General features: G+C 39.8%; 1 protein-coding gene across 1 annotated transcript; it reads left to right on the forward strand.

Annotated features, from left to right (window-relative positions):
* Window positions 1-1709: 1709 nt before the first annotated feature.
* On the forward strand, window positions 1710-24748 carry LOC103425870 (uncharacterized). Its single transcript, XM_029096946.2, is given in 34 exon segments — window positions 1710-1813; window positions 2632-2887; window positions 2890-3210; window positions 3357-3872; window positions 3962-4084; window positions 4183-4338; window positions 4423-5784; window positions 5986-6114; window positions 6209-6559; window positions 6644-8059; window positions 8282-8410; window positions 8509-8664; window positions 8755-9279; window positions 9365-10702; window positions 10924-11052; window positions 11149-11301; window positions 11390-12760; window positions 12983-13111; window positions 13206-13361; window positions 13451-15277; window positions 15402-15677; window positions 15768-16247; window positions 16330-16458; window positions 16553-16708; window positions 16798-17253; window positions 17354-17647; window positions 17727-19130; window positions 19240-19410; window positions 19489-21372; window positions 21475-21645; window positions 21724-23256; window positions 23352-23498; window positions 23588-23821; window positions 24025-24748. Coding segments are annotated over 33 exon segments (18081 nt in total). The 5' UTR covers window positions 1710-1813; window positions 2632-2860; the 3' UTR covers window positions 24457-24748.
* Window positions 24749-24835: the final 87 nt, after the last annotated feature.

Below are 24835 nucleotides of genomic sequence, written 5' to 3' on the forward strand. Positions count from 1 at the left end.
CCTCAGAGGATTTGGATCCTTGCCGGATCCCTTCGGGGATTCTAGGGATCAATACACATTGATTATTGATAAAAAAGCGTGCGGCCATAATTTTTTTATTTTTTATATTTTAAATGCAAAATGAGGTTATTTTATTTTTAAAAATATAAAAAACATTTAATTAGAGCCGTACGATTTTTTATCAACGGTTCACGTGCGTTAATCCCTAGGATCCCCATGAAAGGGATCCGGCAAGGATCCAGATCCATCCTCAGATGAGTGTTTAAGTTTAAATATCATAATCACGGTCGTTATCGTGGAGAGAATATTGTCCTTGGACTCATTAGAAAAGCAGCCAACCAGAAGCACTTGCTCCAAAATTGCTTTTTCATATTTTCTTTACACTAATTAGTTCAGTTTAAGGCGGTTTGAAAATTTACCCCTATACGTAGGAAAATTTTTAATTGTGACGGAAATACAGATGATACACTAGTGTTTTTATGTAAATAGTGAAAATTTTTAATTTTCAAGTTGTTAACCTTTTAACACACATATCCAACCATTTACATAATAATGATCACACTGAAAAATCTCTCCCATACGTAATCTTCCACATTGATGTCTGCAACTGTTTCTTCAAAAAATTGAAAGGTTAAATCTGCGCTTAAACCCCCACAGTGATCAGGCATTGCAAGACCTTTTCTGTTCATTGGACGTATCGGTCTAGCGGCGTTCAATTTTACTTTGTTAAAATAAGTTGCGAGTTTAAAATTTAAATATCATGAATGACACATAATGTAACTTAAAATGGAAATTCAAATAATTTTGGGATCAATAATCAACGGTAGTAATTATACTGAGTAAGATATCAGAGTAAGTTCACATATGAAATTCAAATGTTATACATACTTCAAGTCACTCGATATGCGTTTTTCACACATTTAACTCTCCATACAGAAAAGAGCTTCTAACAATGTCGAACCTCAACTTCCTCCAGTAACACAAACTATAAAAGTTCAATTCCTACAAAAGATTTTCTGCAAAGACAAATTGTAGTACGCAGATTGGGGAGCTGTAAAGGTGTAAACCCACATTATATATAGTGGTCAGACAAAAAGGAAACTGTCAAAAAGTCAAGCTGCTTCCGACTGTAGGTGGATTAAACATCATAATCAATATTAATAACCTAAACCACCACAAGGTGGCCTAGTGGTTGAGGTGAATTCTAGGTTAGTATTCTAGATAGCTTGCCTTATGTTGGATTTCTGACATTGATGAATCATACGACTGTGGCAAAAAAAATGCTAAAATGTCTCTGTGAGTCTTTTCGACCCCCAAAAAAAGTAAACTACCGTGACTTCGCAACTAGCTGGTCATTTTTACAATAAAAAATAAAAAATAAAAAATCTTAATAACCTAAGAATTATTGATCCTAATTGAATTTCCCCAGCTTCTATAAAGCTGCATTAGTGTTACTTACATGGCCATGTGGGAGATCAATCAATCAGTAGGACCATTGCCATAGTGGCCAACTCAGACCAATACAACACATTCATAATATATGAAGAAAAAAGTTGCAATTTTGTCACTTCTTTGGCTGCTTTTTCCAATATAACAATCAAGTGATTAGTACAGATATCTAATGATCAAACTTTCAACTTTAAATCCCACATCGACAGATTCAACTTTAAGCTGCAGACTTTTAAGCTTGCTTTTGAAGTACTCAGATTTTGTAAGTTTTGATCAGAACAAGGTTTCTTCATGCGACTCAGAATCCAGAATCTGAACACTGATGGCAACGGAAGCTGAGGTTCCGGAATCAGTATCCGCCACGGTACGGTTTCTTCATCACTCTCAATCAAATTGCTTACTGTTCTTTTTCTTCTTGTAAAATTATGATCGATCTTTGTACGTATGTAGGATATAACCTTATCTTATAAGATGGTTTTTAGTAGTTTAATCACGTAATCGAAAGATTGATCCGCTGTAATCTACGGTATTAAGTAAATAATAACTAGGCAAGATCATGTGTTACTAGTTTCAGCAGTTTGTTTTTTGAGCAAGAAATCCAGATAGCAACGTAGATACGAGAAAAATTCAACGTAAACTAGTATGGTCATGCTTAAAGCTTGTTTGGATTGATAATTAAAGATCAAACCGTATCGAATCTTAGAAATAGCTTATAAACTCGGATTTTCTCGTAGTATGTTTGATTTCATAGTATTAAATTCAGGATGGCCTGATGTAATGAAAGAAAAGAAACAGACAACTATGCTAAGTGAAGATATTTGTTCTGAAAGAACGCTCCGTTAATGTGTTGTGGAAGAATGAACTCTGAACGGTACATTCTGCGCGACGAAAAATAAAGAAAAAAAACATTGGTGTGTGTATAAAGAACAGAGAAATGAGGGGATTCTAGTTTCGAATTCCATGCTTAGATTGCTATTGTTCGTTGTACGACAGTTAAAATCTCTCCTTTCGCTGAGCAATGAATGATCTCTTGCAACAGCTTCTTCGTAAAATAAACACGAAAAGTATAGGAGTAATGAAAATTTTGAAGCTTTGCATGCAGTGTGACTATGTTTCTTTTGTTTTGCCTCCTACTCCTAGTTATGAAAATTTGAAAAATGTAATGTTTCCTTTGTAATGCAGACGGAAGGGGAAGGCGGACATCTGACAACGGGGAAGTTTGACATAACTGTCAACCAATTTTCCCCAGTACAATTGAAAAAATCGGAAGGCGAGGAGGATCAACGTCCTGAACCGGTGAAATGCTTTGTAGAGGGTGAAATTACGCACGTTGAAAGCAAGAACGGAATCTCAGAGTGCGGAAATCCTTTAGAAACACTCTTAGATTCAAAGGTTGACAAACAAGAGGAAGATGCTTGGAGAAAAGGTGGGGCACTGGATATAGGAGAGGCTTCAGTGGTGGTGGAGGAAGATAGTGAAGGATGTTCTGCTGTAGAGCACAGCAAAACGAGTTCAACAGATCACGAAGGAGAAAGCGAGACCAACTTATATGAGAACATTCAGCCTGTCATCTATGAGGTTGCTAGAACGAAGTTAAATTCTGAGGAGGACAAAGCAGCAACTTTGAGAGAAAGTTCAAAAACAATCACCACTGCTGAAGATGAGAGACAAGTTGTAGAACAAAGCTGCAAGGAAGAGGGGAAGGTAGAGGAAGCAAATACTAGTTATGACACCATTGGAGATGAAACTCCCGATGAACAGGTTAATAATATACTTGCTTGAACCCTTTTCATTTGAACTAGAAAGTGTGGAAATTTTTTGAGTTTCTTGGTTGCATAATTCAATTGAAAATATATCTCAAAACCTTTTTATCAAAAGACTCAGTTCGTGTTCTATTGATGTTGCAGAATCTCCCAGTGGCAAGTATCTTGATGCGAATTGTTACGGAGTCAGAGATTGCTGAAGTAGGTGAGAGCACCATATCGGAGCCAAATGAAATTGTTGAAACATCTGAAGAAGTTCTTAATGTTTCAACGGTGAAAGGTGACGAAGGTGATCAGGGAGATGGCACCAACGTAACTAAGGATGACAAAGATGTAGATACATTTAGCGCCAAAGTGGCTGAAGATGATGAGTATACTAGTGCAGTCACGATTAAAGAAACGAGCGCAAAAGTAACACCAAATGATGATGAAAGTTCACCACAGACATTGCAGAAATGTGATTCAGGAGAGGAGCTTCAACATTCGCGGGATGTGTTGCCTGAGGAAACTAAGACAGAAACATCCCGGGAAAATGCAGAAGAGAGTACCTGCAAAAAAGAGGAAACAACAATTCAGCACACGCAAGAATCCTTGGACGAAGAAAAGAAAGAAGCGACTGAAAACACAAGTAATTTAGAAGATGACAATGCAAGGGAGGAGGTAAGATTGGAATTAACGCTTTTCATGAGTTTTTATTTCTGGTTTATGATCTGCCATCTCAGTTTATGATGGTTTCGTCGCTAATGTAGGTGCTTGAGACTTCCGGTACAAAACAAGAAACTGGAGAACACTTTGTTGGGGAAATTCATACGGAATCCACTCAAGATTTCGTTGATAAAGAAACAAATGAAGAAACCTCCACAGAGTCTCAGGTTTACTTGAACACAAACATAAACCCTACCAAAAGTGCTATCCTATTTCTTCGTCTCCAAGTATATGACCTTTCGTTTTTTCTTTTTTTCAATTTTAGGCATGTGTTGAGGCAGCCGATTTGAGTACATATACAGAGGAAAAGAACTTAGAGGAACAAGCCATTCCGGAACTCTCTTCTCCGTTGGCAGTAGAAGAAACAGCTAAGGAAATCCCAAAGGAAGAAGAAACCGGTGTCTTGATTCTAAAAGAAGAGGTTAGCATGATATCAGAATTTTCGATTTTCACATTATAGTCTGTTGTATTACATATTCCAATCAAGAATTGGTATCCCCTGCAGAATAAGGAAGAAGATGCAGAATGTAACGAGCCCGCTGAGGTAGCGAGTTTGACACATGAAACACAATCTGAAACCACAGAGGACACAACAGAGCCAAATAAGGGACTCAGTGCTCCAATTTCAGAAGAAAGCAACAAAACATTTGTTGAAAATATTTCCACCCTCGCTGAGGTATCTGAGACGGAGACAGAGAAAAATATTCAGGAGAAAGATGGCCTGGCGGTTGGCAATTCTGACTCTGCATCGGGTGAAGTGAGTCATGTAACAGGTTTGAAGGAAGCTGAAACAGAAAAGGAGGAGCAGAAAGAAAACATCGATACTGCTCCAGAAGAGAAGGGTCAAGCAACCATCTTAAAAGATGAAACGGCCTTGGAAGTTGAAGATATTGGTGTACAAGCAGAGGAAAATTGTGAATCAAAAGAGAATTTGGAGGAGCATATTCCAACAGCAGCAGATGAGGGTGAAGCATTCTCGAAGGAAGCCGATGTGCAAGCAGAGAAAAATGAAAAATCCTTCGACGTGGAAGATACCAATGTGCAAGCAGAGAAAAATGTCGAATCAAATGAGAACTTGGAGGAGAATATTCCAAGAGCAGCAGATGAAGGTGAAACATTTTCGAAGGAAGCTGAAGCAGAAAGCAAGGATGAGATTAAAAATGACGATATTGCTCATCCAGATATTGATGGAGACGGAGATGAAATCGATAGTTCTGAAGAGAACTTGGATAAGCAGATTCCAGCAGGGGAATGTGAAACAAGCTTGAAAGCAGCCGAAGCAGAATATAAGGAGCAGGACCTTCATGCTGATATTGCTCCTGAAGAGAAGGGTCTAGCAACCATCTTAACGGATGAAACACCCAAGGACTGTGTCGAATCAAAAGAGAAAGTGGAGGAGCAGATTACAACAGCAGATGAAGGCGAAAAAAGTACTTATATTTCTCCTGAAGATAGTGAAGTACAAGAAGATGAAAATTTTATTACACTAGAGAATTTGGAGAAGCCGATTCGAACAACATCAGGTGAACGAGAAACAGGCTTGGGAGAAGCTGAAGCAGAAATTAAGGAGCAGGTCAAAAGTATTGATATTGTTCCTGAAGAGATGGCAACCATCTCAACAACTGAGACACCCTTGGACGTTGAAGATATCGGTGTACAAGCAGAGGAAACTCTCAAATCAAAAGAGAACGTGGAGGAGCATATTCCAACAGCAGCAGATGAAGGTGAAAAATTCTTGAAGGAAGCCGAAGCAGAAAACAAGGAGCAGATTGACGAGGAAACTTTGAATTCACAAGAATCCTCAGACAAAGAAAAAGAAGAAGTGACTGAAATTACAAACACAAAAGATGACACTGAAAGGGAGGAGGTAAGATCGGAATAAACTTTTTTATGAGTTTTTCTCTCTGGCTTATCATCTGTTTAGTTATTGACCGATATGCAGGATTCATAACGTATCACTGATAGATATGAATATGCGAAAATACGATGGTTTATTTTAATATGGTACAAACGATTTCTAAAATCTATTTTCTCCTTATATATTATGACGGTTTCATCTCTAATGTAGGTGCTTGAGACTACCAGCACGGAGCAAGAAACTGGAGAACATGTGGTACACGAAATTCATAGAGTCCCAGAACCTCCTCGAGATTCCATTGATAAAGAAACAAATGAAGACAACTCCGCGGAATATCAGGTTTACCTGGACACAAACATAAAGCCTACAAGTGCTGTCCTTTTTCTTCGTCTCCCAGTACATAACCTATGTTTTTTTTCCCTTCCAATGTTAGGCATGTACTGAGGTAGCTGATGTGAGTACAAGTGCAGAGGAAAAGAACTTAGAGGAACATGCCATTCGGGAACTCTCTTCTCCACTGGTAGTAGAAGAAGCAACTAAAGAAATCCCGGAAGTTGAAAGGCAGGACAAAAACATTGATACTGCACCTGAAGAAAAGGGTCAAGCAACCATCTCAGCAGATGAAATGGCCTCGGAAGTTGAGGATATTGATGTACAATTAAAGGAGAATCTTGAGTCAGAAGAGAACTTGGAGGAACAATTTCTGATAGCAGCAGATGAAGGTGAAATAATCTCCAAAGATGCCAAAGCAGAAAACCAGGAGCAGATAAAAAATGTTGAAGAGGTTAGCATGATATAAGAATTTTCGATTTTTTCATTATAGTCTATTGCATTACATATTCCAATCAAGAATTGATATCCCCTGCAGAAAAAGGAAGAAGATACAGAATGTAACGAGCCTTCTGAGGTAGCGAGTATGACACATGAAACACGATCTGAAACCACAGAGGACATAACAGAGCCAAATAAGGACCTCAATGCTCCAATTTCAGGAGAAAGCAACAAAACATTTGTTGAAAATATTTCCACTCTCGCTGAGGTATCTGAGACGGAGACTGAGAAAAATGGCCTGGCTGTCAGCAATTCTGACTCTGCGTCGGGTGAAGTGAGTCATGTAACAGGTTTGAAGGAAGCTGAAACAGAAAAGGAGGAGCAGAAAGAAAACATGGATACTGCTCCGGAAGAGAAGGGTCAAGCAACCATCGTAAAAGATGAAATGGCCTCGGAAGTTGAAGATATTGGTGTACAAGCAGAGGAAAATTGTGAATCAAAAGAGAAGTTGGAGGAGCATATTCCAACAGCAGCAGACAAGGTTGAAACATTCTCAAAGGAAGCCGAGGCAGAAAATGAGGAGCAGATAAACAATGGTGATGTTGCTGCTGAAGAGAAGGTTTCGGAAACCATCTTAACAAATGAAAGAACCTTCGACGTGGAAGATACCAATGTGCAAGCAGAGAAAAATGTCGAATCAAATGAGAACTTGGAGGAGACTATTCCAACAGCAGCGGATGAAGGCGAAACATCCCTGCAGGAAGCTGAAGCAGAAGGCAAGGATGAGATTAAAAGTACTGATATTGCTCATGCAGATACTGATGGACATGGAGATGAAATTGATAATTCTGAAGAGAACTTGGATAAGCAGATCCCAGCAGGCGAACGTGAAATAAGCTTGAAAGCAGCCGAAGCAGAATATAAGGAGCAGGTCAAACATGCTGATATTGTTCCTGAAGAGGAGGGTCTAGCAACCGTCTTAACAGACGAAACACCCTTAGATGTCGAGGATATTGAGGTAAAAACTGACTGTGTCGAATCAAAAGAGAATGTGGAGGAGCAGATTCCAACAACAGTAGATGAAGGCGGAAAAAGTACTTATATTTCTCCTGAAGATATTGAAGTACAAGCAGATGAAAATTTTATTACACTAGAGAATTTGGAGAAGCCAATTCTAACAACATCAGGTGAACGAGAAACAGGCTTGGGAGAAGCTGAAGCAGAAATTAAGGAGCAGGTCAAAAGTATTGATATTGTTCCTGAAGAGATGGCAACCATCTCAACAGCTGAGACACCCTCGGATGTTGAAGTTATCGGTGTACAAGCAGAGGAAAGCCTCAAATCAAAAGAGAACGTGGAGGAGCAGATTCCAACAGCAGCAGATGAAGATGAAAGATTCTTGAAGGAATCCAAAGCAGAAAACAAGGAGCTGATCGACGAGGAAAATTTGAATTCACAAGAACAAGTGACTGAAATTACAAACACAATAGAAGATGACACTGAAAGGGAGGAGGTAAGATCGGAATAAATTTTTTTATGAGTTTTTCTCTCTGGCTTACCATCTGACAAGTAGTCTCCCTACACGGTTTTGTTATTGATTAAGATGCAAGATTCATAACGTATCACAGATGCATATGAACATGCGAAGAAACTATGTTTTATTTTAAAATGGTAAGAACGATTTCTAAAATCTATTTTCTCCTTATATATTATGATGGTTTCATCTCTAATGTAGGTGCTTGAGACTACCAGTACGGAGCAAGAAACTGGAGAACATGTGGTACACGAAATTCATACTGTCCCAGAACCCCCTCGAGACTCCATTGATAAAGAAACAAATGAAGACAACTCCGCGGAATATCAGGTTTACCTGGACACAAACATAAGGCCTACAAAAGTGTGATCCTTTTTCTTCGTCTCCCAGTACATAACCTTTGTTTTTTTTTTCCCTTCCAATGTTAGGCATGTACTGAGGCAGCTGATTTGAGTACAAGTGCAGAGGAAAAGAACTTAGAGGAACATGCCATTCGGGAACTCTCTTCTCCACTGGTAGTAGAAGAAGCAACTAAAGAAATCCCGAAAGAAGAAGAAACCTACGCCACGCTTCTAGAAGAAGAGGTAATCTAGCATTCAATATCAAATTTTTAGATTAAAATACACTATAGTATTATCTTGCAAATTGAAATTTACAACTCATATCGACAACAGGAAAAGGAAGGGCATGCAACATGTAACAAGCCCAATGAGGAATATGAGGCAGAGATTGAGATTAATATTCAGGAGAAAGATGGCAACACAGTTAGCAATTCTGAATCTCTGTCTGGAGAACTGAGTCATGTAACAGCCTTGAAGGAATGTGAAACAGAGATCGAAAGGCAGGACAGGAACATTGATACTGCTCCTGAAGAGAAGGGTCAAGCAACCATCTCAGCAGATGAAACAGCCTCGGAAGTTGAGGATATTGATGTACAATTAAAGGAGAACCTTGAGTCGGAAGAGAACTTGGAGGAACAATTTCCAACAGCAGCAGATGAAGGTGAAATAATCTTGAAAGAAGCTGAAGCAAAAAACCAGGAGCAGATAAAAAATGTTGAAATTGCTCATGAAGATGTTGATGCACAAGCGGAGAAAACTGTCAACTCAGAAGAGAACATAGATAAGCAGATTCTGCCAATAGCACATGAAGGTGAAACAAGCTTGAAAGAAACCGCTGTCTTGATTCTAAAAGAAGAGGTTAGCATGATATCAGAATTTTCGATTTTTACATTATAGTCCATTGTATTACATATTCCAATCAAGAATTGATATCCCCCTGCAGAAAAAGGAAGAAGATACAGAATGTAATGAGCCTGCTGAGGTAGCGAGTATGACACATGAAACACGATCTGAAACCACAGAGGACATAACAGAGCCAAATAAGGACGTCAATGCTCCAATTTCAGGAGAAAGCAACAAAACATTTGTTGAAAATATTTCCACACTCGCTGAGGTATCTGAGACGGGGACTGAGAAAAATGTTCAGGAGAAAAATGGCCCGGCTGTCAGCAATTCTGACTCTGCGTCAGGTGAAGTGAGTCATGTAACAGGTTTGAAGGAAGCTGAAACAGAAAAGGAGGAGCAGAAAGAAAACATTGATACTGCTCCGGAAGAGAAGGTTCAAGCAACCGTCTTAAAAGATGAAATGGCCTCGGAAGTTGAAGATATTGGTGTACAAGCAGAGGAAAATTGTGAATCAAAAGAGAAGTTGGAGGAGCATATTCCAACAGCAGCAGACAAGGTTGAAACATTCTCAAAGGAAGCCGAGGCAGAAAATGAGGAGCAGATAAACAATGGTGATGTTGCTGCTGAAGAGAAGGTTTTGGAAACCATCTTAACAAATGAAAGAACCTTCGACGTGGAAGATACCAATGTGGAAGCAGAGAAAAATGTCGAATCAAATGAGAACTTGGAGGAGACTATTCCAACAGCAGCGGATGAAGGCGAAACATCCCTGCTGGAAGCTGAAGCAGAAAGCAAGGATGAGATTAAAAGTACTGAAGCAGAAAGCAAGGATGAGATTAAAAGTGCTGATATTGTTCCTGAGGAGAAGGGTCTAGCAACCGTCTTAACAGATGAAACACCCTTAGATGTCGAGGATATTGAGGTAAAAACTGAGGACTGTGTTGAATCAAAAGAGAATGTGGAGGAGCAGATTCCAACAACAGCAGATGAAGGCGAAAAAAGTACTTATATTTCTCCTGAAGATATTGAAGTACAAGCAGATGAATTTATTACACTAGAGAATTTGGAGAAGCCGATTCTAACATCAGGTGAACGAGAAACAGGCTTGGGAGAAGCTGAAGCAGAAATTAAGGAGCAGGTCAAAAGTATTGATATTGTTCCTGAAGAGATGGCAACCATCTCAACAGCTGAGACACCCTCGGATGTTGAAGTTATCGGTGTACAAGCAGAGGAAAGCCTCAAATCAAAAGAGAACATGGAGGAGCAGATTCCAACAGCACCAGATGAAGGTGGAAAATTCTTGAAGGAATCCAAAGCAGAAAACAAGGAGCTGATCGACGAGGAAAATTTGAATTCACAAGAATCTTCAGACAAAGGAAAACAAGAAGTGACTGAAACTACTAACACACTAGAAGATGACACAGCAAGGGAGGAGGTAAGATTGGAATAAACCTTTTCATGAATTTTTCTTTCGGTCTTATCATCCGACAAGTAGTTTCCTTAACGCGGTTTAGTTATTGACCGAAATGCAGGATTCATAACGTATCACTGATAGATATGAACATGCGAAAAAACAAAGTTTTATTTAAAATGGCACAAACGATTTGTAAAATCTATTCTCTCCTACATATTACGACGGTTTCATCTTTAATGTAGGTGCTTGAGACTACCTGCACGGAACAAGAAACTGGAGAACATGTGGTACACGAAATTCATACTGTCGTGGAAACCCCTCGAGATTCCTTTGATAAAGAAACAAATGAAGAGAACTCCGCGGGATATCAGGTTTACCTGGACACAAACATAAAGCCTACAAAAGAGTTATCCTTTTTCTTCGTCTCCCAGTGCATAACCTTTGTGTTTTTTTCCTTCCAATGTTAGGCATGTACTGATGCAGCTGATTTGAGTACAACTGCAGAGGAAAAGAACTTAGAGGAACATGACATTCAGGAACTCTCTCCGCTGGTGGTAGAAGAAGAAACTAATGAAATCCCGAAGGAAGAAGAAACCTACGCCACGCTTCTAGAAGAAGAGGTAATCTAGCATAGGATATCAAAATTTTAGATTATTACATTATAGTATTATCTTGCAAATTCAAATTTACAGTTCATATCCACAACAGAAAAAGGAAGGGCATGCAACATGTAACGAGCCGACTGAGAAATATGAGGCAGAGATTGAGAAAAATATTCAGGAGAAAGATGGCAACACAGTTAGCAATTCTGAATCTCTGTCTGGAGAACTGAGTCATGTAACAGCCTCGCATGAATCTGAAACAGAGATTGAAAGGCAGGACAAAAATATTGATACTGCTGCTGAAGAGAAGGGTCAAGCAACCATCTTGAAAGAAAACATTGATACTGCTCCGGAAGAGAAGGGTCAAGCAACCATCTTGAAAGGTAAAGCGGCCTCGGAAGTTGAAGATATTGGTGTACAAGCAGAGGAAAAATGTGAATCAAAAGAGAATTTGGAGGAGCATATTCCAACAGCAGCAGACAAGGTTGAAACATTCTCGAAGGAAGCTGAGGCAGAAAATGAGGAGCAGATAAACAATAGTGATGTTGCTGCTGAAGAGAAGGTTCTGGAAACCATCTTAACAAATGAAAAATCCTTCGACGTGGAAGATACCAATGTGCAAGCAGAGAAAAATGTCGAATCAAATGAGGACTTGGAGGAGAATGTTCCAACAGCAGCAGATGAAGGTGAAACATTCCCGAAGGAAGCTGAAGCAGAAAGCAAGGATGATATTAAAAATGCTGATATTCCTCATGCAGATATTGATGGACACGGAGATGAAATCGATAGTTCTGAAGAGAACTTGGATAAGCAGATTCCAGCAGGGGAATGTGAAACAAGCTTGAAAGCAGCCGAAGCAGAATATAAGGAGCAGGTCATACATGCTGATATTGCTCCTGAAGAGAAGGGTCTAGCAACCATCTTAACAGATGAAACACCCTTAGACGTCGAGGATATTGAGGTAAAAACTAAGGACTGTGCTGAATCAAAAGAGAATGTGGAGGAGCAGATTCCAACAACAGCAAATGAAGGTGAAAAAAGTACTTATATTTCTCATGAACATATTGAAGTACAAGCAGATGAAAATTTTATTACACTAGAGAATTTGGAGAACCCGATTCCAACAACATCAGGTGAACGAGAAACAGGCTTGGGAGAAGCTGAAGCAGAAATTAAGGAGCAGGTCAAAAGTATTGATATTGTTCCTGAAGAGATGGCAACCATCTCAACAACTGAGACACCCTTGGATGTTGAAGATATCGGTGTACAAGCAGAGGAAACTCTCAAATCAAAAGAGAACGTGGAGGAGCATATTCCAACAGCAGCAGATGAAGGTGAAAAAGTCTTGAAGGAAGCCGAAGCAGAAAACAAGGAGCAGATTGATGAGGAAACTTTGAATTCACAAGAATCCTCAGACAAAGAAAAAGAAGAAGTGACTGAAATTACAAACACAAAAGATGACACTGAAAGGGAGGAGGTAAGATTGGAATAAATTTTTTTATCAGTTTTTCTTTCTGGCTTATCATCTGGCTAGTAGTCTCACTATACGGTTTAGTTATTGACCCAAATGCAGGATTCATAGCGTCTCTCTGATAGCTATGAATATGCGAAAATAAGATGGTTTATTTGAATATGGTACAAACGATTTCTAAAATCTATTTTCTCCTTATATATTATGACTGTTTCATCTCTAATGTAGGTGCTTGAGACTACCAGTACGGAGCAAGAAACTGGAGAACATGTGGTACACGACATTCATACTGTCCCAGAACCCCCTCGAGATTCCATTGATAAAGAAACAAATGAAGACAACTCCGCGGAATATCAGGTTTACCTGGACACAAACATAAAGCCTACAAGTGCTATCCTTTTTCTTCGTCTCCCAGTACATAACCTATGTTTTTTTTCCCTTCTAATGTTAGGAATGTACTGAGGCAGCTGATTTGAGTACAAGTGCAGAGGAAAAGAACTTAGAGGAACATGCCATTCAGGAACTCTCTTCTCCGCTGGTAGTAGAAGAAGCAACTAACGAAATCCCAATGGAAGAAGAAACCTACACTACACTTCTAGAAGAAGAGGTAATCTAGCATTCGATATCAAATTTTAGATTAAAATACACCATAGTATTATCTTGCAAATTGAAATTTACAACTCATATTGACAACAGGAAAAGGAAGCGCATGCAACATGTAACGAGCCCAATGAGGAATATGAGGCAGAGATTGAGAAAAATATTCAGGAGAAAGATGGCAACACAGTTGGCAATTCTGAATCTCTGTCCGGAGAACTGAGTCATGTAACAGCTTTGAAGGAATCTGAAACAGAGATCGAAAAGCAGGACAAAAACATTGATACTGCTCCTGAAGAGAAGGGTCAAGCAACCATCTCAGCAGATGAAACGGCCTCGGAAGTTGAAGATATTGATGTACAATTAAAGGAGAATCTTGAGTCAGAAGAGAACTTGGAGGAACAATTTCCTATAGCAGCAGTTGAAGGTGAAATAATGTCGAAAGAAGCCGAAGCAGAAAACAAGGAGCAGATAAAAAATGTTGATATTGCTCATGAAGATGTTGATGCACAAGCAGAGAAAACTGTCAATTCAGAAGAGAACATAGATTATCAGATTCAGCCAATAGCACATGCAGGTGAAACAAGCTTGAAAGAAGCCGAAGCAGAAGATAAGGAACAGGTCACATATGCTGATATTGCTCCTGAAGAGAAGGGTCTAGCAACCATCTTAACAGATGAGACACCCTTGGAAGCAGAAGATATTGGTGTAAAAGCAGAGGAAAGTTTCGAATCAAAAGAGAAGTCTGAGGAGAAAAATCCAATCGCAGCTGATGAAGATGAAACATTCTTGAAGGAAGCCGAAGCAGATAACAAGGAGCAGATAAAATATAGTGATATTACTCCTGAAGACAAGGGTCTAGCAACCATCTTAACAGATGAAAAGGCTTTGAACATTGAAGATATTGGTTTACAAGCGGATGAAACTTTCAACACGAGCAAGAACTTGGAGAGTAAGATTCCATCAACAGCAGATGAACATGAAACAAGCTTGAAAGAAGCCGAAGCAATAAATACGGAGCAGTTCAAATATACTGATATTGTTCCTGAAGAGAAGGGTCTTGCAAACATTGTAATGGATGAAACATCTTTGGACGTGGAAGATATTGATGTAAAATCTGATGAAGTTTCCAAATCAAAAGAGAATGTGGAAGAGAAGATTCCAAGTGCATCACATGAGCGTGGAACATTCTTGAATGAAGCTGAAGCAGAAAGCAAGGAGCATATATACAATACCGATATTTCTCCTGAAGAGAAGAGTCTAGCAACCATCTCAACAGATGAGGCAACGTTGGACGTGGAAGATATTGGTGTACAAGCAGAGGGAAGTTTTGAATCAAAAGAGGACTTCAAGGAGAAAATCCCAACGGAGGATGAAATGTTCTTGAAGGAAGCCGAAGCAGAAACCAAGGAGCATATAAAATGCAGTGATATTGCCCCGGAAGAGAAGGGTCTAGAAAACATCTTAACAGATGAAACATCCTTGGACGCCAAAGATATTGAGGTACAAGCAGAGGAAAGTTTTGAATCAAATGAGAACCTGAAGGAGCAGATTCCAACAGCAGAAGGGGAAGGTGAAACACGTTTGAGGGAAGCCGAAGCAAAATCCGATGAACAGGTCAAAAATGATATTGCTTCTGAAGAGAAGGTTCTGGAAACCATCTCAAAAGATGAAACGGCCTTGGACATTGATGATGCTTATGTGCAACTGCAAGCAGAGGAAAATTCCAACACAAAAGAGTTCTCGGACGAGGAGAATCCAACAGCAGCAGCTGAAGGTGAAGAGAAGATAGCACATGGAAATGTAGTTTTGAATGACACCCCTGGAGTGCAAATTCTTGAAGAAGCAGAACCGAAAGTGGGAGTCGAAGAGGAGAGTTGCAAATCAGAAGCTCAACCTGAAAAGACTAGCACGATAGTTGAAGAGGTACGCAATATAAAATATGAATGAATGTATGCCTGTGACACAAACACACCGAATTATAGACAAACAGTCAATAACATATTTTCTCCATCTCTCCTTATTCTTTACGAAACTTCAATGTTTGCAGGTCTTTGATGAGTCAAAGATCACAGGCAGAGATTTCAACACAGAAGAAATTGTAGAAGGCAATGTCGCATGTTTTACACAAGAATCAATTGGAGAGGATACAGTTAACAAATCCCAAGAAATCGAAACTGAGAATAAAAATTTAAAGGAAGAGGGAAGCTGTATAGAGAGCTTAAAAGAAGGCAATGGTGATGATCTCTCACCGGAGCACATTCCAGAAGATGAAAGTGAAACGTTCAAAGATGACGAAAAGGATGCGGTGAAGTCCGGAGGAGAGGTCAGCTTATAAGGCACACTTTGTCTCTACGGGAATTCTCATTTTTTAATCTGTATGTCTATATGTATAATAAGGTTGTATTTTGTGCAGATTCTTAAAAGGTCACAAGCTGACGGAGTGGATGAGAGCATCACATGTGAGACTGAAAGGTCTGAAGAGATTGTTACTTCACCGGTGACATGTGAAGAAGGCGAGCAAGGAGAAAGTAGCAGTCCAGTTTCGAAGGAGGAGGGTAGCAATGAGGACACATTTTCTACCAAAGTGGCTGAAGTGGGCAATGGCGATAATGGTGCAGTCATGGTTATAGAAACAAGTGCAGGCGTAAATGGTGAAGAAGGTTTACCACAGGCCGTGCAGGAATATGAACCAGTCGAGGGGCATGAAAAGTTGCTCGACCTGATGCCTGAAGAAAGTAAGACAGAATCATCGAGCGAAAATGCTGAAGTAGTTACCTGCACAAAAGAGGAAATAAAAATTCAGAACATACAAGAATCCTTGGATGAAGAAAAGAAAGAAGAAGAGACAACACCCGTGAATGATACGAAGGAAAATGAAACTGAAGTAGAGGAGGTAAGATTAGCATAAACAATTTATGACATGTTATGTTTTGGAACTTATATCACGGTTTATAATCCTTTCATCTCTGATATAGGTGTTTGAGATTGCAAGTACGGAACAAGAAACGGGAGAACATGCAAGCCGGGAAATTCATCCAGATGCGGACAACACTCAAGAGTTCAATGATAAAGAAACAACTGAAGAAAATTTGAACGAATATCAGGTTTACTTGAACACAAAAAACAAGTGTACTGAATTACATGATCCATATATTTGGTCTTCTTCACTTACGAAACACTTTTTTTTTTACCATTTAGGTGTCATCTGAGGCAGCTGATTCGAGTACAGATATCGTTGGAAAGAACACAGATGAACAGGCCAGTCGAGAACTCTCTTCTTCGCTGATAGGAGAAGACACAAGTATTGAAAGCTCAAAGCAAGAAGAAAACTATGTTTTGAGTCTGAAAGAAGAGGTCAGCTTGCATACAATATAGAAATCAGTTCATTAGATTGTTCGATTATATCATAACTTTACAATTGTCGATTTACACATTTATACTAGGAAAACGAAGCGAATGTGGAATGTAAAGAGCCGGTTGAGGTAGCAAATACGGCACACGAAACAAAATTTGAAACGTTAGAGGACAGTATAGAGCCAAAGGAGGATCTGTATGCTCCTACTTCAGAGGAAGAAACCCACACAGACTTGAAGGGAGCCGAAGCAGAAACCAAAGAGCAGGTCAAAGATATTGAAATTGATCATGAAGAGAAGGGTCTAGCAACCATCTTAACAGATGGAGCCGCCTTGGAAAATGTTGACTCAGAAGAGTTTTCAGAGAACCAGATTCAAACAGTAGCAGATGAAGGCGAATACAACACTGAGCTGTCGGGAGATAAGGCCGCGGAGGAAAGCTTTCAAGTGCAAAGCCTTGAGGAAGCAGAACCAAAATTGAGAGTTGAAGATGAGAGTCGTGAATCAGAAGACCATCCCGAGAATAACAGCATGATAGTTGAAGAGGTATGCAAAATACAATATGATGACCATAATCATTGATCCATGCACAATCATATAGAAACGCTAATTTCGTATTTTCTAACTCGTCCTTTTCTTTGTGAAGCCTCAACTGCCAGAACAGGTCCTGGATAAGCCAAAGAGCACTGGCCGAGATTTCAGTGAAGGACAAACCACAGAAGGCAATGCTGCAATTTGTACACCAGAAAGAATTCAAGAAGAAACTGCTAAGAACTCTCAAGACAGTGACAAAGAGACAGAAAACTTAATGGAAGAGGGAAGTAGTATCGAGAGCGTGAAAGCATGCAATACTGATGACCCGTCACAAGAGTTTATCCTGGAAGATGGAAGCAAAAAGTTCGGTGATAACAAACAGGATACAGTGAAGTTCAAAGGAGAGGTCAGCTTATAAAGCTTACTTTGTCTCTAGGGAAATTATTGTTTGTCAATTTTGAATATAAACTTATTTTTTTGTACAGATACTTAAAGAGACAGAGATTGCTGGAGTAGGTGAGAGCACCACATATGAAACAAATCAGATCGCTGAATCATCTGAAGAAATTTCTGGTGCTGCACCAGTGAAGTATGAAGAAGGACAGCCGGGAGAAGGTAGCAGTCAAGATTCAGCAAAAGCTTCAAAGGATGAGGATGTTACTGAAGACGATGACAATAATGGTGCAGTCACAGTTACTGAATCAAGTGCAGAGGTTACATCAAAAGGGGAAGAAGAGTCAGCGCAGGCTTTGGAGAAATCTGAACCAGAAGAAGATAAGGTACGGGTCAAAATTAGTGATGTAGCAGATGCGAAAGAGGTTTGCGATTTGGAGGACAAAGCTTCTTTCGCCGAAAAGACATCAGGAGAGACAAGCTTGCAAACGGAAGGGCATGCGGAGGTTTCTGAATTGGCTCTGGAAAAGCTAGATGTTGAAGCTACTGAAGAAGAATTCAAAGAAAGTTCTGAAGTAGTTCCTGAATCTGATTCTAGGAGCATTGATGTAGTTTCGAAAGATGAGATTGTTACTAGTCAGACACTCGATGAAGGGATATCACAAGAGCAAGTTGAAATCCCATCTTCTACATTGCTTACTGAGGCAAAGGAGATCGAAGCTTCTCAACATGAGCATGAAACTCCAACCAAAGACAAGAATATAGAAGAAGAGCATGAAAAGGAAATGCCAGCTGATGAAAATGCAAGAGATTTATCTGCTGAGAGGTCAGAAGATGAGACACCCTTGCAAAAGGAAGAGTCCAAAGAGCTCAAAGCTTCTGAGTTGGCTCTGGAAAAGCTGGATGCCGGTGATACAGAAGAAGGAATCAAAGAAACTCTTAAGACAATCTCTAAATCCGATTCTCAAAGCATTGATGCAGTTTCAAAAGATGAAATTGTTGCTGACCAAACACACCTTGAGGCATCTTATGCTTTGCTTCCCATGGAAGAGGAGCTCAAAACTTATCAAGAAGATCGTGAAACTACAACCCAAGACAGATTTATAGAGGAAGAGTATGCCAAGAAAACAGAAGTGCCAGCTGATGAAAATGGGAGCGATTTGGTTGCTGCAACATTGGCAGAAGAGACACTGCTGAAGGAAGAGCCCGGGGAGCTCAAAGTTTCTGAATTGGCTCCAGAAAATCTGGATGCTGGTGAAACGAAAGAAGAAATAAAAAAATCTTTTGAAAAGGTGTCTAAATCTGATTCTCAAAGCACTGAAGTTGTTTCGGGAGATGAGACCACTGCTTACCAGACAGAGCTGGTGGGAGATAAGGCCGTGGAGGAAAGCTTTCAAGTGCAAAGCCTTGAGGAAGCAGAACCAAAATTGAGAGTTGAAGATGAGAGTCGCGAATCAGAAGACCATCCTGAAAATAACAACATGATAGTTGAAGAGGTATGCAATATACAATATACAATATGATGACCATAAGCATGTGACACCATGCACCGTTATATAGAAACTCTAATTTCGTATTCTCTAACTCTTCCTTTTCTTTGCGAAGCCTCAACTGCTACAACAGGTCCTGGATGAGCCAAAGAGCACTGACGGAGATTCCAGTGAAGGACAAACCACAAAACGCAGTGCTGCAATTTGTGCACCAGAAATAATTGAAGAAGGAACTGCTAAGCACTCTCAAGACTGTGACAAAGAGACAGAAAACTCACAGGAAGAGGTCAGCTTATAAAGCCTACTTTGTCTCTAGGGGAATTATTGTTTGCCTGTTTCGATTATAAACTTATTTTTTGTACAGATACTTAAAGAGCCAGAGATCGCTGGAGTAGGTGAGAGCACCACATATGAAACGAATCAGATCGCTGAAACACCTGAAGAATTTTTTGATGCTTCACCAGTGAAGTATGAAGAAGGACAGCCGGGAGAAGGTAGCAGTCAAGATTCAGCAAAAGCTTCAAAGGAGGAGGATGTTACTGAAGACGATGACAATAATGATGCAGTCACAGTTACTGAATCAAATGCAGAGGTAACATCAAAAGGGGAAGAAGATTCAGCACAGCCTTTGGAGAAATATGAACCTGAAGAAGAGAAGGTACCTGTCAAAATTAGTGACGTAGCAGATGCAAAAGAGGTTTGCGACGTGGAGGATAAATCTTCTTTTGCCGAAAAGACAACAGAAGAGACAAGCTTGCAAACAGAAGGGCATGCGGAGGTTTCTGAATTGGCTCCGGAAAAGCTAGATGTTGAAGCTACTGAAGAAGAATTCAAAGAAGGTTCTGAAATAGTTCGTGAATCTGATTCTAGGAGCATTGATGTAATTTTGAAAGATGAGATCGCTACTAGTCAGACACTCGACGAAGGGATATCACAAGAGCAAGTTGAAATCCCATCTTCTACATTGCTTACTGAGGCAAAGGAGATTGAAGCTTCTCAACATGAGCATGAAACTCCAACCAATGACAAGAATATAGAAGAAGAGCATGAACAGGAAATGCCAGCTGATGAAAACGCAGGAGATTTATCTGCTGTGAGGTCAGAAGACGAGACACCCTTGCCAAAGGAAGAGTCCGAAGAGCTCAAACCTTCTGCGTTGGCTCTGGAAAAGCTGGATGCAGGTGATACAGAAGAAGAAATCGAAGAAACTTTTAAGACAATCTCTAAATCCGATTCTCAAAGCACTGATGCAGTTCCAAAAGATGAAATTGTTGCTGATCAAACACACCTTGAGGCATCTTATGCTTTGCTTCCCAAGGAAGAGGAGCTCAAAACTTATCAAGACGATCATGAAACTACAACCCAAGACAAAGGTGTAGAGGAAGAGTATGCCAAGGAAACAGAAGTGCCAGCTGATGAAAGTGGGAGAGATTTGGTTGCACCAACGTTGGCAGAAGAGACACTGCTTCAAAAGGAAGAGCCCGAGGAGCTCAAAGTTTCTGATTTGGCTCCAGAAAATCTGGATGCTGGTGAAACAGAAGAAGAAATTAAAGAATCTTTTGAAAAGGTGTCTAAATCTGATTCTCAAAGCTCTGAAGTTGTTTCGGGAGATGAGACGACTGCTAATCAGACACTCCATGAAGGTATATCAAATGAGCAACTTCAATTACCATCCTCTACGTTGGTGCCCGAGGAAAAAGAGATAAAAATTTCTCAACGTGAGCATGAAACTACAACCCAAGACAAGAATAAAGAAGATGGGAGCACAGAGAAAAATGAAGTTCCAGCTGATGAAAACACTAGAGATTTATTTGTTGCTGCAACTTCTGAAGAAGAGACATGCTTGCAAAAGGAAGAGCCTAGAGAGTTTAAAGCTTGTGATTTGGCTCCGGAGAAGCTAGATGCTGATGAAACTGAAGAAATCAAAGAAACTTTGGAAACAATCTCTAAATCTGATTCTCAAAATATTGATACAGTTTCCAAAGATGATATTGTTGCTGATCAAACTCTCGATGGGGCATCTTATACTTCACTTCCCAAGGAAAAGGAGCATGAGGCAGGTGAAAGTGAGACGACTGCTTATTGGGCACTCCATGAAGGTGAATCCAACACTGAGCTGGCTGGAGTTAAGGCCGTGGAGGAAAGCTTTCAAGTGCAAAGCCTTGAGGAAGCGGAACCAAAATTGAGAGTTGAAGATGAGAGTCGCGAATCAGAAGACCATCCCGAGAATAACATGATAGTTGAAGAGGTATGCATTATACAACATGATGACCATAAGCATGTGACACCCATGCACAATTAATAGAAACGCTAATTTCGTATTCTCTAACTCTTCCGTTTCTTTCTGAAGCCTCAACTGCTAGAACATGTCCTGGATGAGCCAAAGAGCACTGACGGAGATTTCGGTGAAGGACAAACTACAGAAGGCAATGCCGCACTTTGTACACCAGATATAATTCTAGAAGAATCTCCTAAGAACTCTCAAAACATTGACAAAGAGGCAGAAAACTTACAGGAAGAGGTCAGCTTATATAGCTTAATTTGTCTCTAGGGAAGTTATTGTTTGTCTGTTTCGAATATAAACTTATTTTTTGTACAGATACTTGAAGAGCCGGAGATTGCTGGAGTAGGTAAGAGCACCACATATGAAACGAATCAGATTGCTGAAACATCTGAAGAAATTTTTGATGCTTCACCGGTGAAGTATGGAGAAGGTAGCAGTCAAGATTCAGCAAAAGCTTCAAAGGAGGAGGATGTTACTGAAGACGATGACAATAATGGTGCAGTCACAGTTACCGAATCAAGTGCAGAGGTAACATCAAAAGGAGAAGAAGATTTAGCACATGCTTTAGAGAAATATGAACCGGAAGAAGAGAAGGTACCAGTCAAAATTAGTGATGTAGCAGACACGAAAGAGGTTTGCGACTTGGAGGACAAAGCTTCTTTTGCTGAAAAGACAACAGAGGAGACAAGCTTGCAAACGGAAGGGCAAGCGGAGGTTTCTGAATTGGCTCCGGAAAAGCTAGCTGTTAATGCTACTGAAGAAGAATGCAAAGAAGGTTCTGAAATAGTTCCTGAATCTGATTCTCGGAGCATTGATGTAGTTTCGAAAGATGAGATTGTTACTAGCCTGACACTTGATGAAGGGATATCACAAGACCAAGTTAAAATCCCATCTTCTACATTGCTTGCTGAGGCAAAGGAAATCGAAGCTTCTCAACATGAGCATGAAACTCCAACCAAAGACAAGAATATAGAAGAAGAGCATGAAAAGGAAGTGCTAGCTGATGAAAACGCGGGAGATTTATATGCTGTGGGGTCAGAAGACAAGACACCTTTGCAAAAGGAAGAGTCTGAAGAGCTCAAAGCTTCTACGTTGGCTCTGGAAAAGCTGGATGCAGGTGATACAGAAGAAGAAATCAAAGAAACTTTTAAGACAATCTCTACATCCGATTCTCAAAGCACTGATGCAGTTCCGAAAGATGAAATTGTTGCTGATCAAACACATCTTGAGGCATCTTATGCTTCGCTTCCCAAGGAAGAGGAGCTCAAAACTTATCAAGACGATCGTGAAATTGCAACCCAAGAGAAAAGCATAGAGGAAGTGTATGCCAAGGAAACAGAAGTGCCAGCTGATGAAAATGCTAGAGATTTAGTTGCTGCAGCGTTGGCAGAAGAGACACTGCTACAAAAGGATGAGCCCGGGGAGCTCAAAGTTTCTGTATTGGCTCCAGAAAATCTGGATGCTCGTGAAACTGAAGAAATGAAGAAAACTCTTGATACAGTCTCTGAACCTGATTATCAAATCACTGCTGTTGTTACGAGTGATGAGGCCATTTCTGATCAGACACTCCACGAAGGAATATCAACAGAGAAACTTCAAATACCATCTTCTGTATTGCTTCCCGAGGAAAAGGAGATCAAAGCTTCAGAAGAGCATGGAACTACATTCTCTGACAAGAATATAGAAGAAAACGCGAGCAATTTGCAAATGCAAGATGATGAGAACACAAAAGCTACAAGCACGGCAAAAGAGACAAGCTTGACAAAGGAAGAGCCAAGGGAACTCAAAGCTTCTGATTTTGAGCTTCACCTTACTCAAGAAGTACCAAGGGAAAGTTCAAATGAAGAGGTAATATATACAATTGGACTCACTTGTCATGTATTTATCTTCCTGCAGTTATCTATATGTTGAAGCAGAAGTATTAACTAGGGGTAAATTAACAGATCACGGAGGATGAGAAACTTCCAGAAGAGTCGGAGCCAGATTCTGTCAGAGAAGAGAGCCATCATGAAAACAAAGCAAAAGCTGAAAAACAAGGAGAGCAGACCGATGAAACATCTACGATCAGAACAAATGAACATCAGAACGAGGTCAGTGAATAGAAAACAAACGTTCCTAATTATCGTTTTAACATAAAGTCTCATTACTTACAACTTTGAATCTTTAATCTATAATCCAGTTGTCTGAGGTAGATGAAAAGGGAATTCCCAGTGAGAAGTATGAAAGACAGCTCACATTTGAAGACCTAACTATCAAGGAGCATGACCCACGTTTTATCGAGGATAAGACAATACAAGACGGCTTTCCAGAAGACGAGAAGAGAGTTGAGGAGGCAGCTTTTGAATTTGGCCTTAAAAATCAAGATGATGAAATAAACTCCAAGAGCAGCATCACAGAAACCCAAATGGAGAAGGTCAGATTACATAAAACCCTACTCCTTTCTTGCCATGCAAGTCACTTATTACACACAAAAATTCTGCTTAATTATTTTTAAAGAAACAAATATCCCTCTATCTTTCGAACAGAAATTTTTATCTTCTTCCTAAAGATCCTTTTACATGGTTGACGAAAAAAAAAAAATCAACTTAGAAGCTTAACTATTTATCTCACAAGCAGGACTCAAAGAAGTCTCCAATTGCCGAAACTTCACAAGAGGTTGAAGCAAAGGATTCCAAGTCTACCAATGAAACATGCGTTGCTCCGGAAATCAAAGAAAGAATACAAATGGGTACGCACTCGCCTGAGGAGAAAGAAGCAACAACGACTTCCAAAGAACAGCAAATTGAGGAAGACGAAGAAGAAGAGCACGAAAGTTGTGAAGAGGTGAAAACGGATGAAGAGAAAGGCGAAAACGAACACAAAAATGGAGAGCCAGGATACGATTCCCCCATCATGGTAGAAGCCTCAAGGGATGCTGATGTCAATGTGAAGGTGGTTTCACATAAGAAGTCTAACAACATTCTTTCGGGTATCAAGCATTCGATTTCCAAGGTGAAGAAAGCCATCACTGGTAAGTCTTCTCATTCAAAGACAAAGTCAGAAAAATGAAACGAAACAAAATGCAAGAATCCAGATGGGTTCCAGCAGTTGAAGAATTGGGAGCTTTAACGAATGTTGTGGGTGTGCTAGCTTGTTCCAAGTTCCGATTGTTTTCGACGATATTGTAGAGGTTTGAGTGTGAAGTGTGTGATTGTGCAGCTTGAATAAGTTCATATTCATTGATTTGTAAAGAGCGAGCTAAATGTTTGCAGGACTGTAAATTTGTAGTTTGTGTACAGTATAGGGCGATTGTATATCACTTCGGTTTTTTTGAGTGAAAAGTGAAAATTTTCAATATTTAGTCACAATTTTCACGGTAGAACAAACAAATGGTAAGAATCATATTAAAAAGTCCTCTACTTGTCTACTCATGAACTGATATACTTTT

The sequence above is a fragment of the Malus domestica genome, chromosome 17 (genome assembly GCF_042453785.1).
Source record: "Malus domestica chromosome 17, GDT2T_hap1".
Classification (NCBI taxonomy): Eukaryota; Viridiplantae; Streptophyta; class Magnoliopsida; order Rosales; family Rosaceae; genus Malus; species Malus domestica.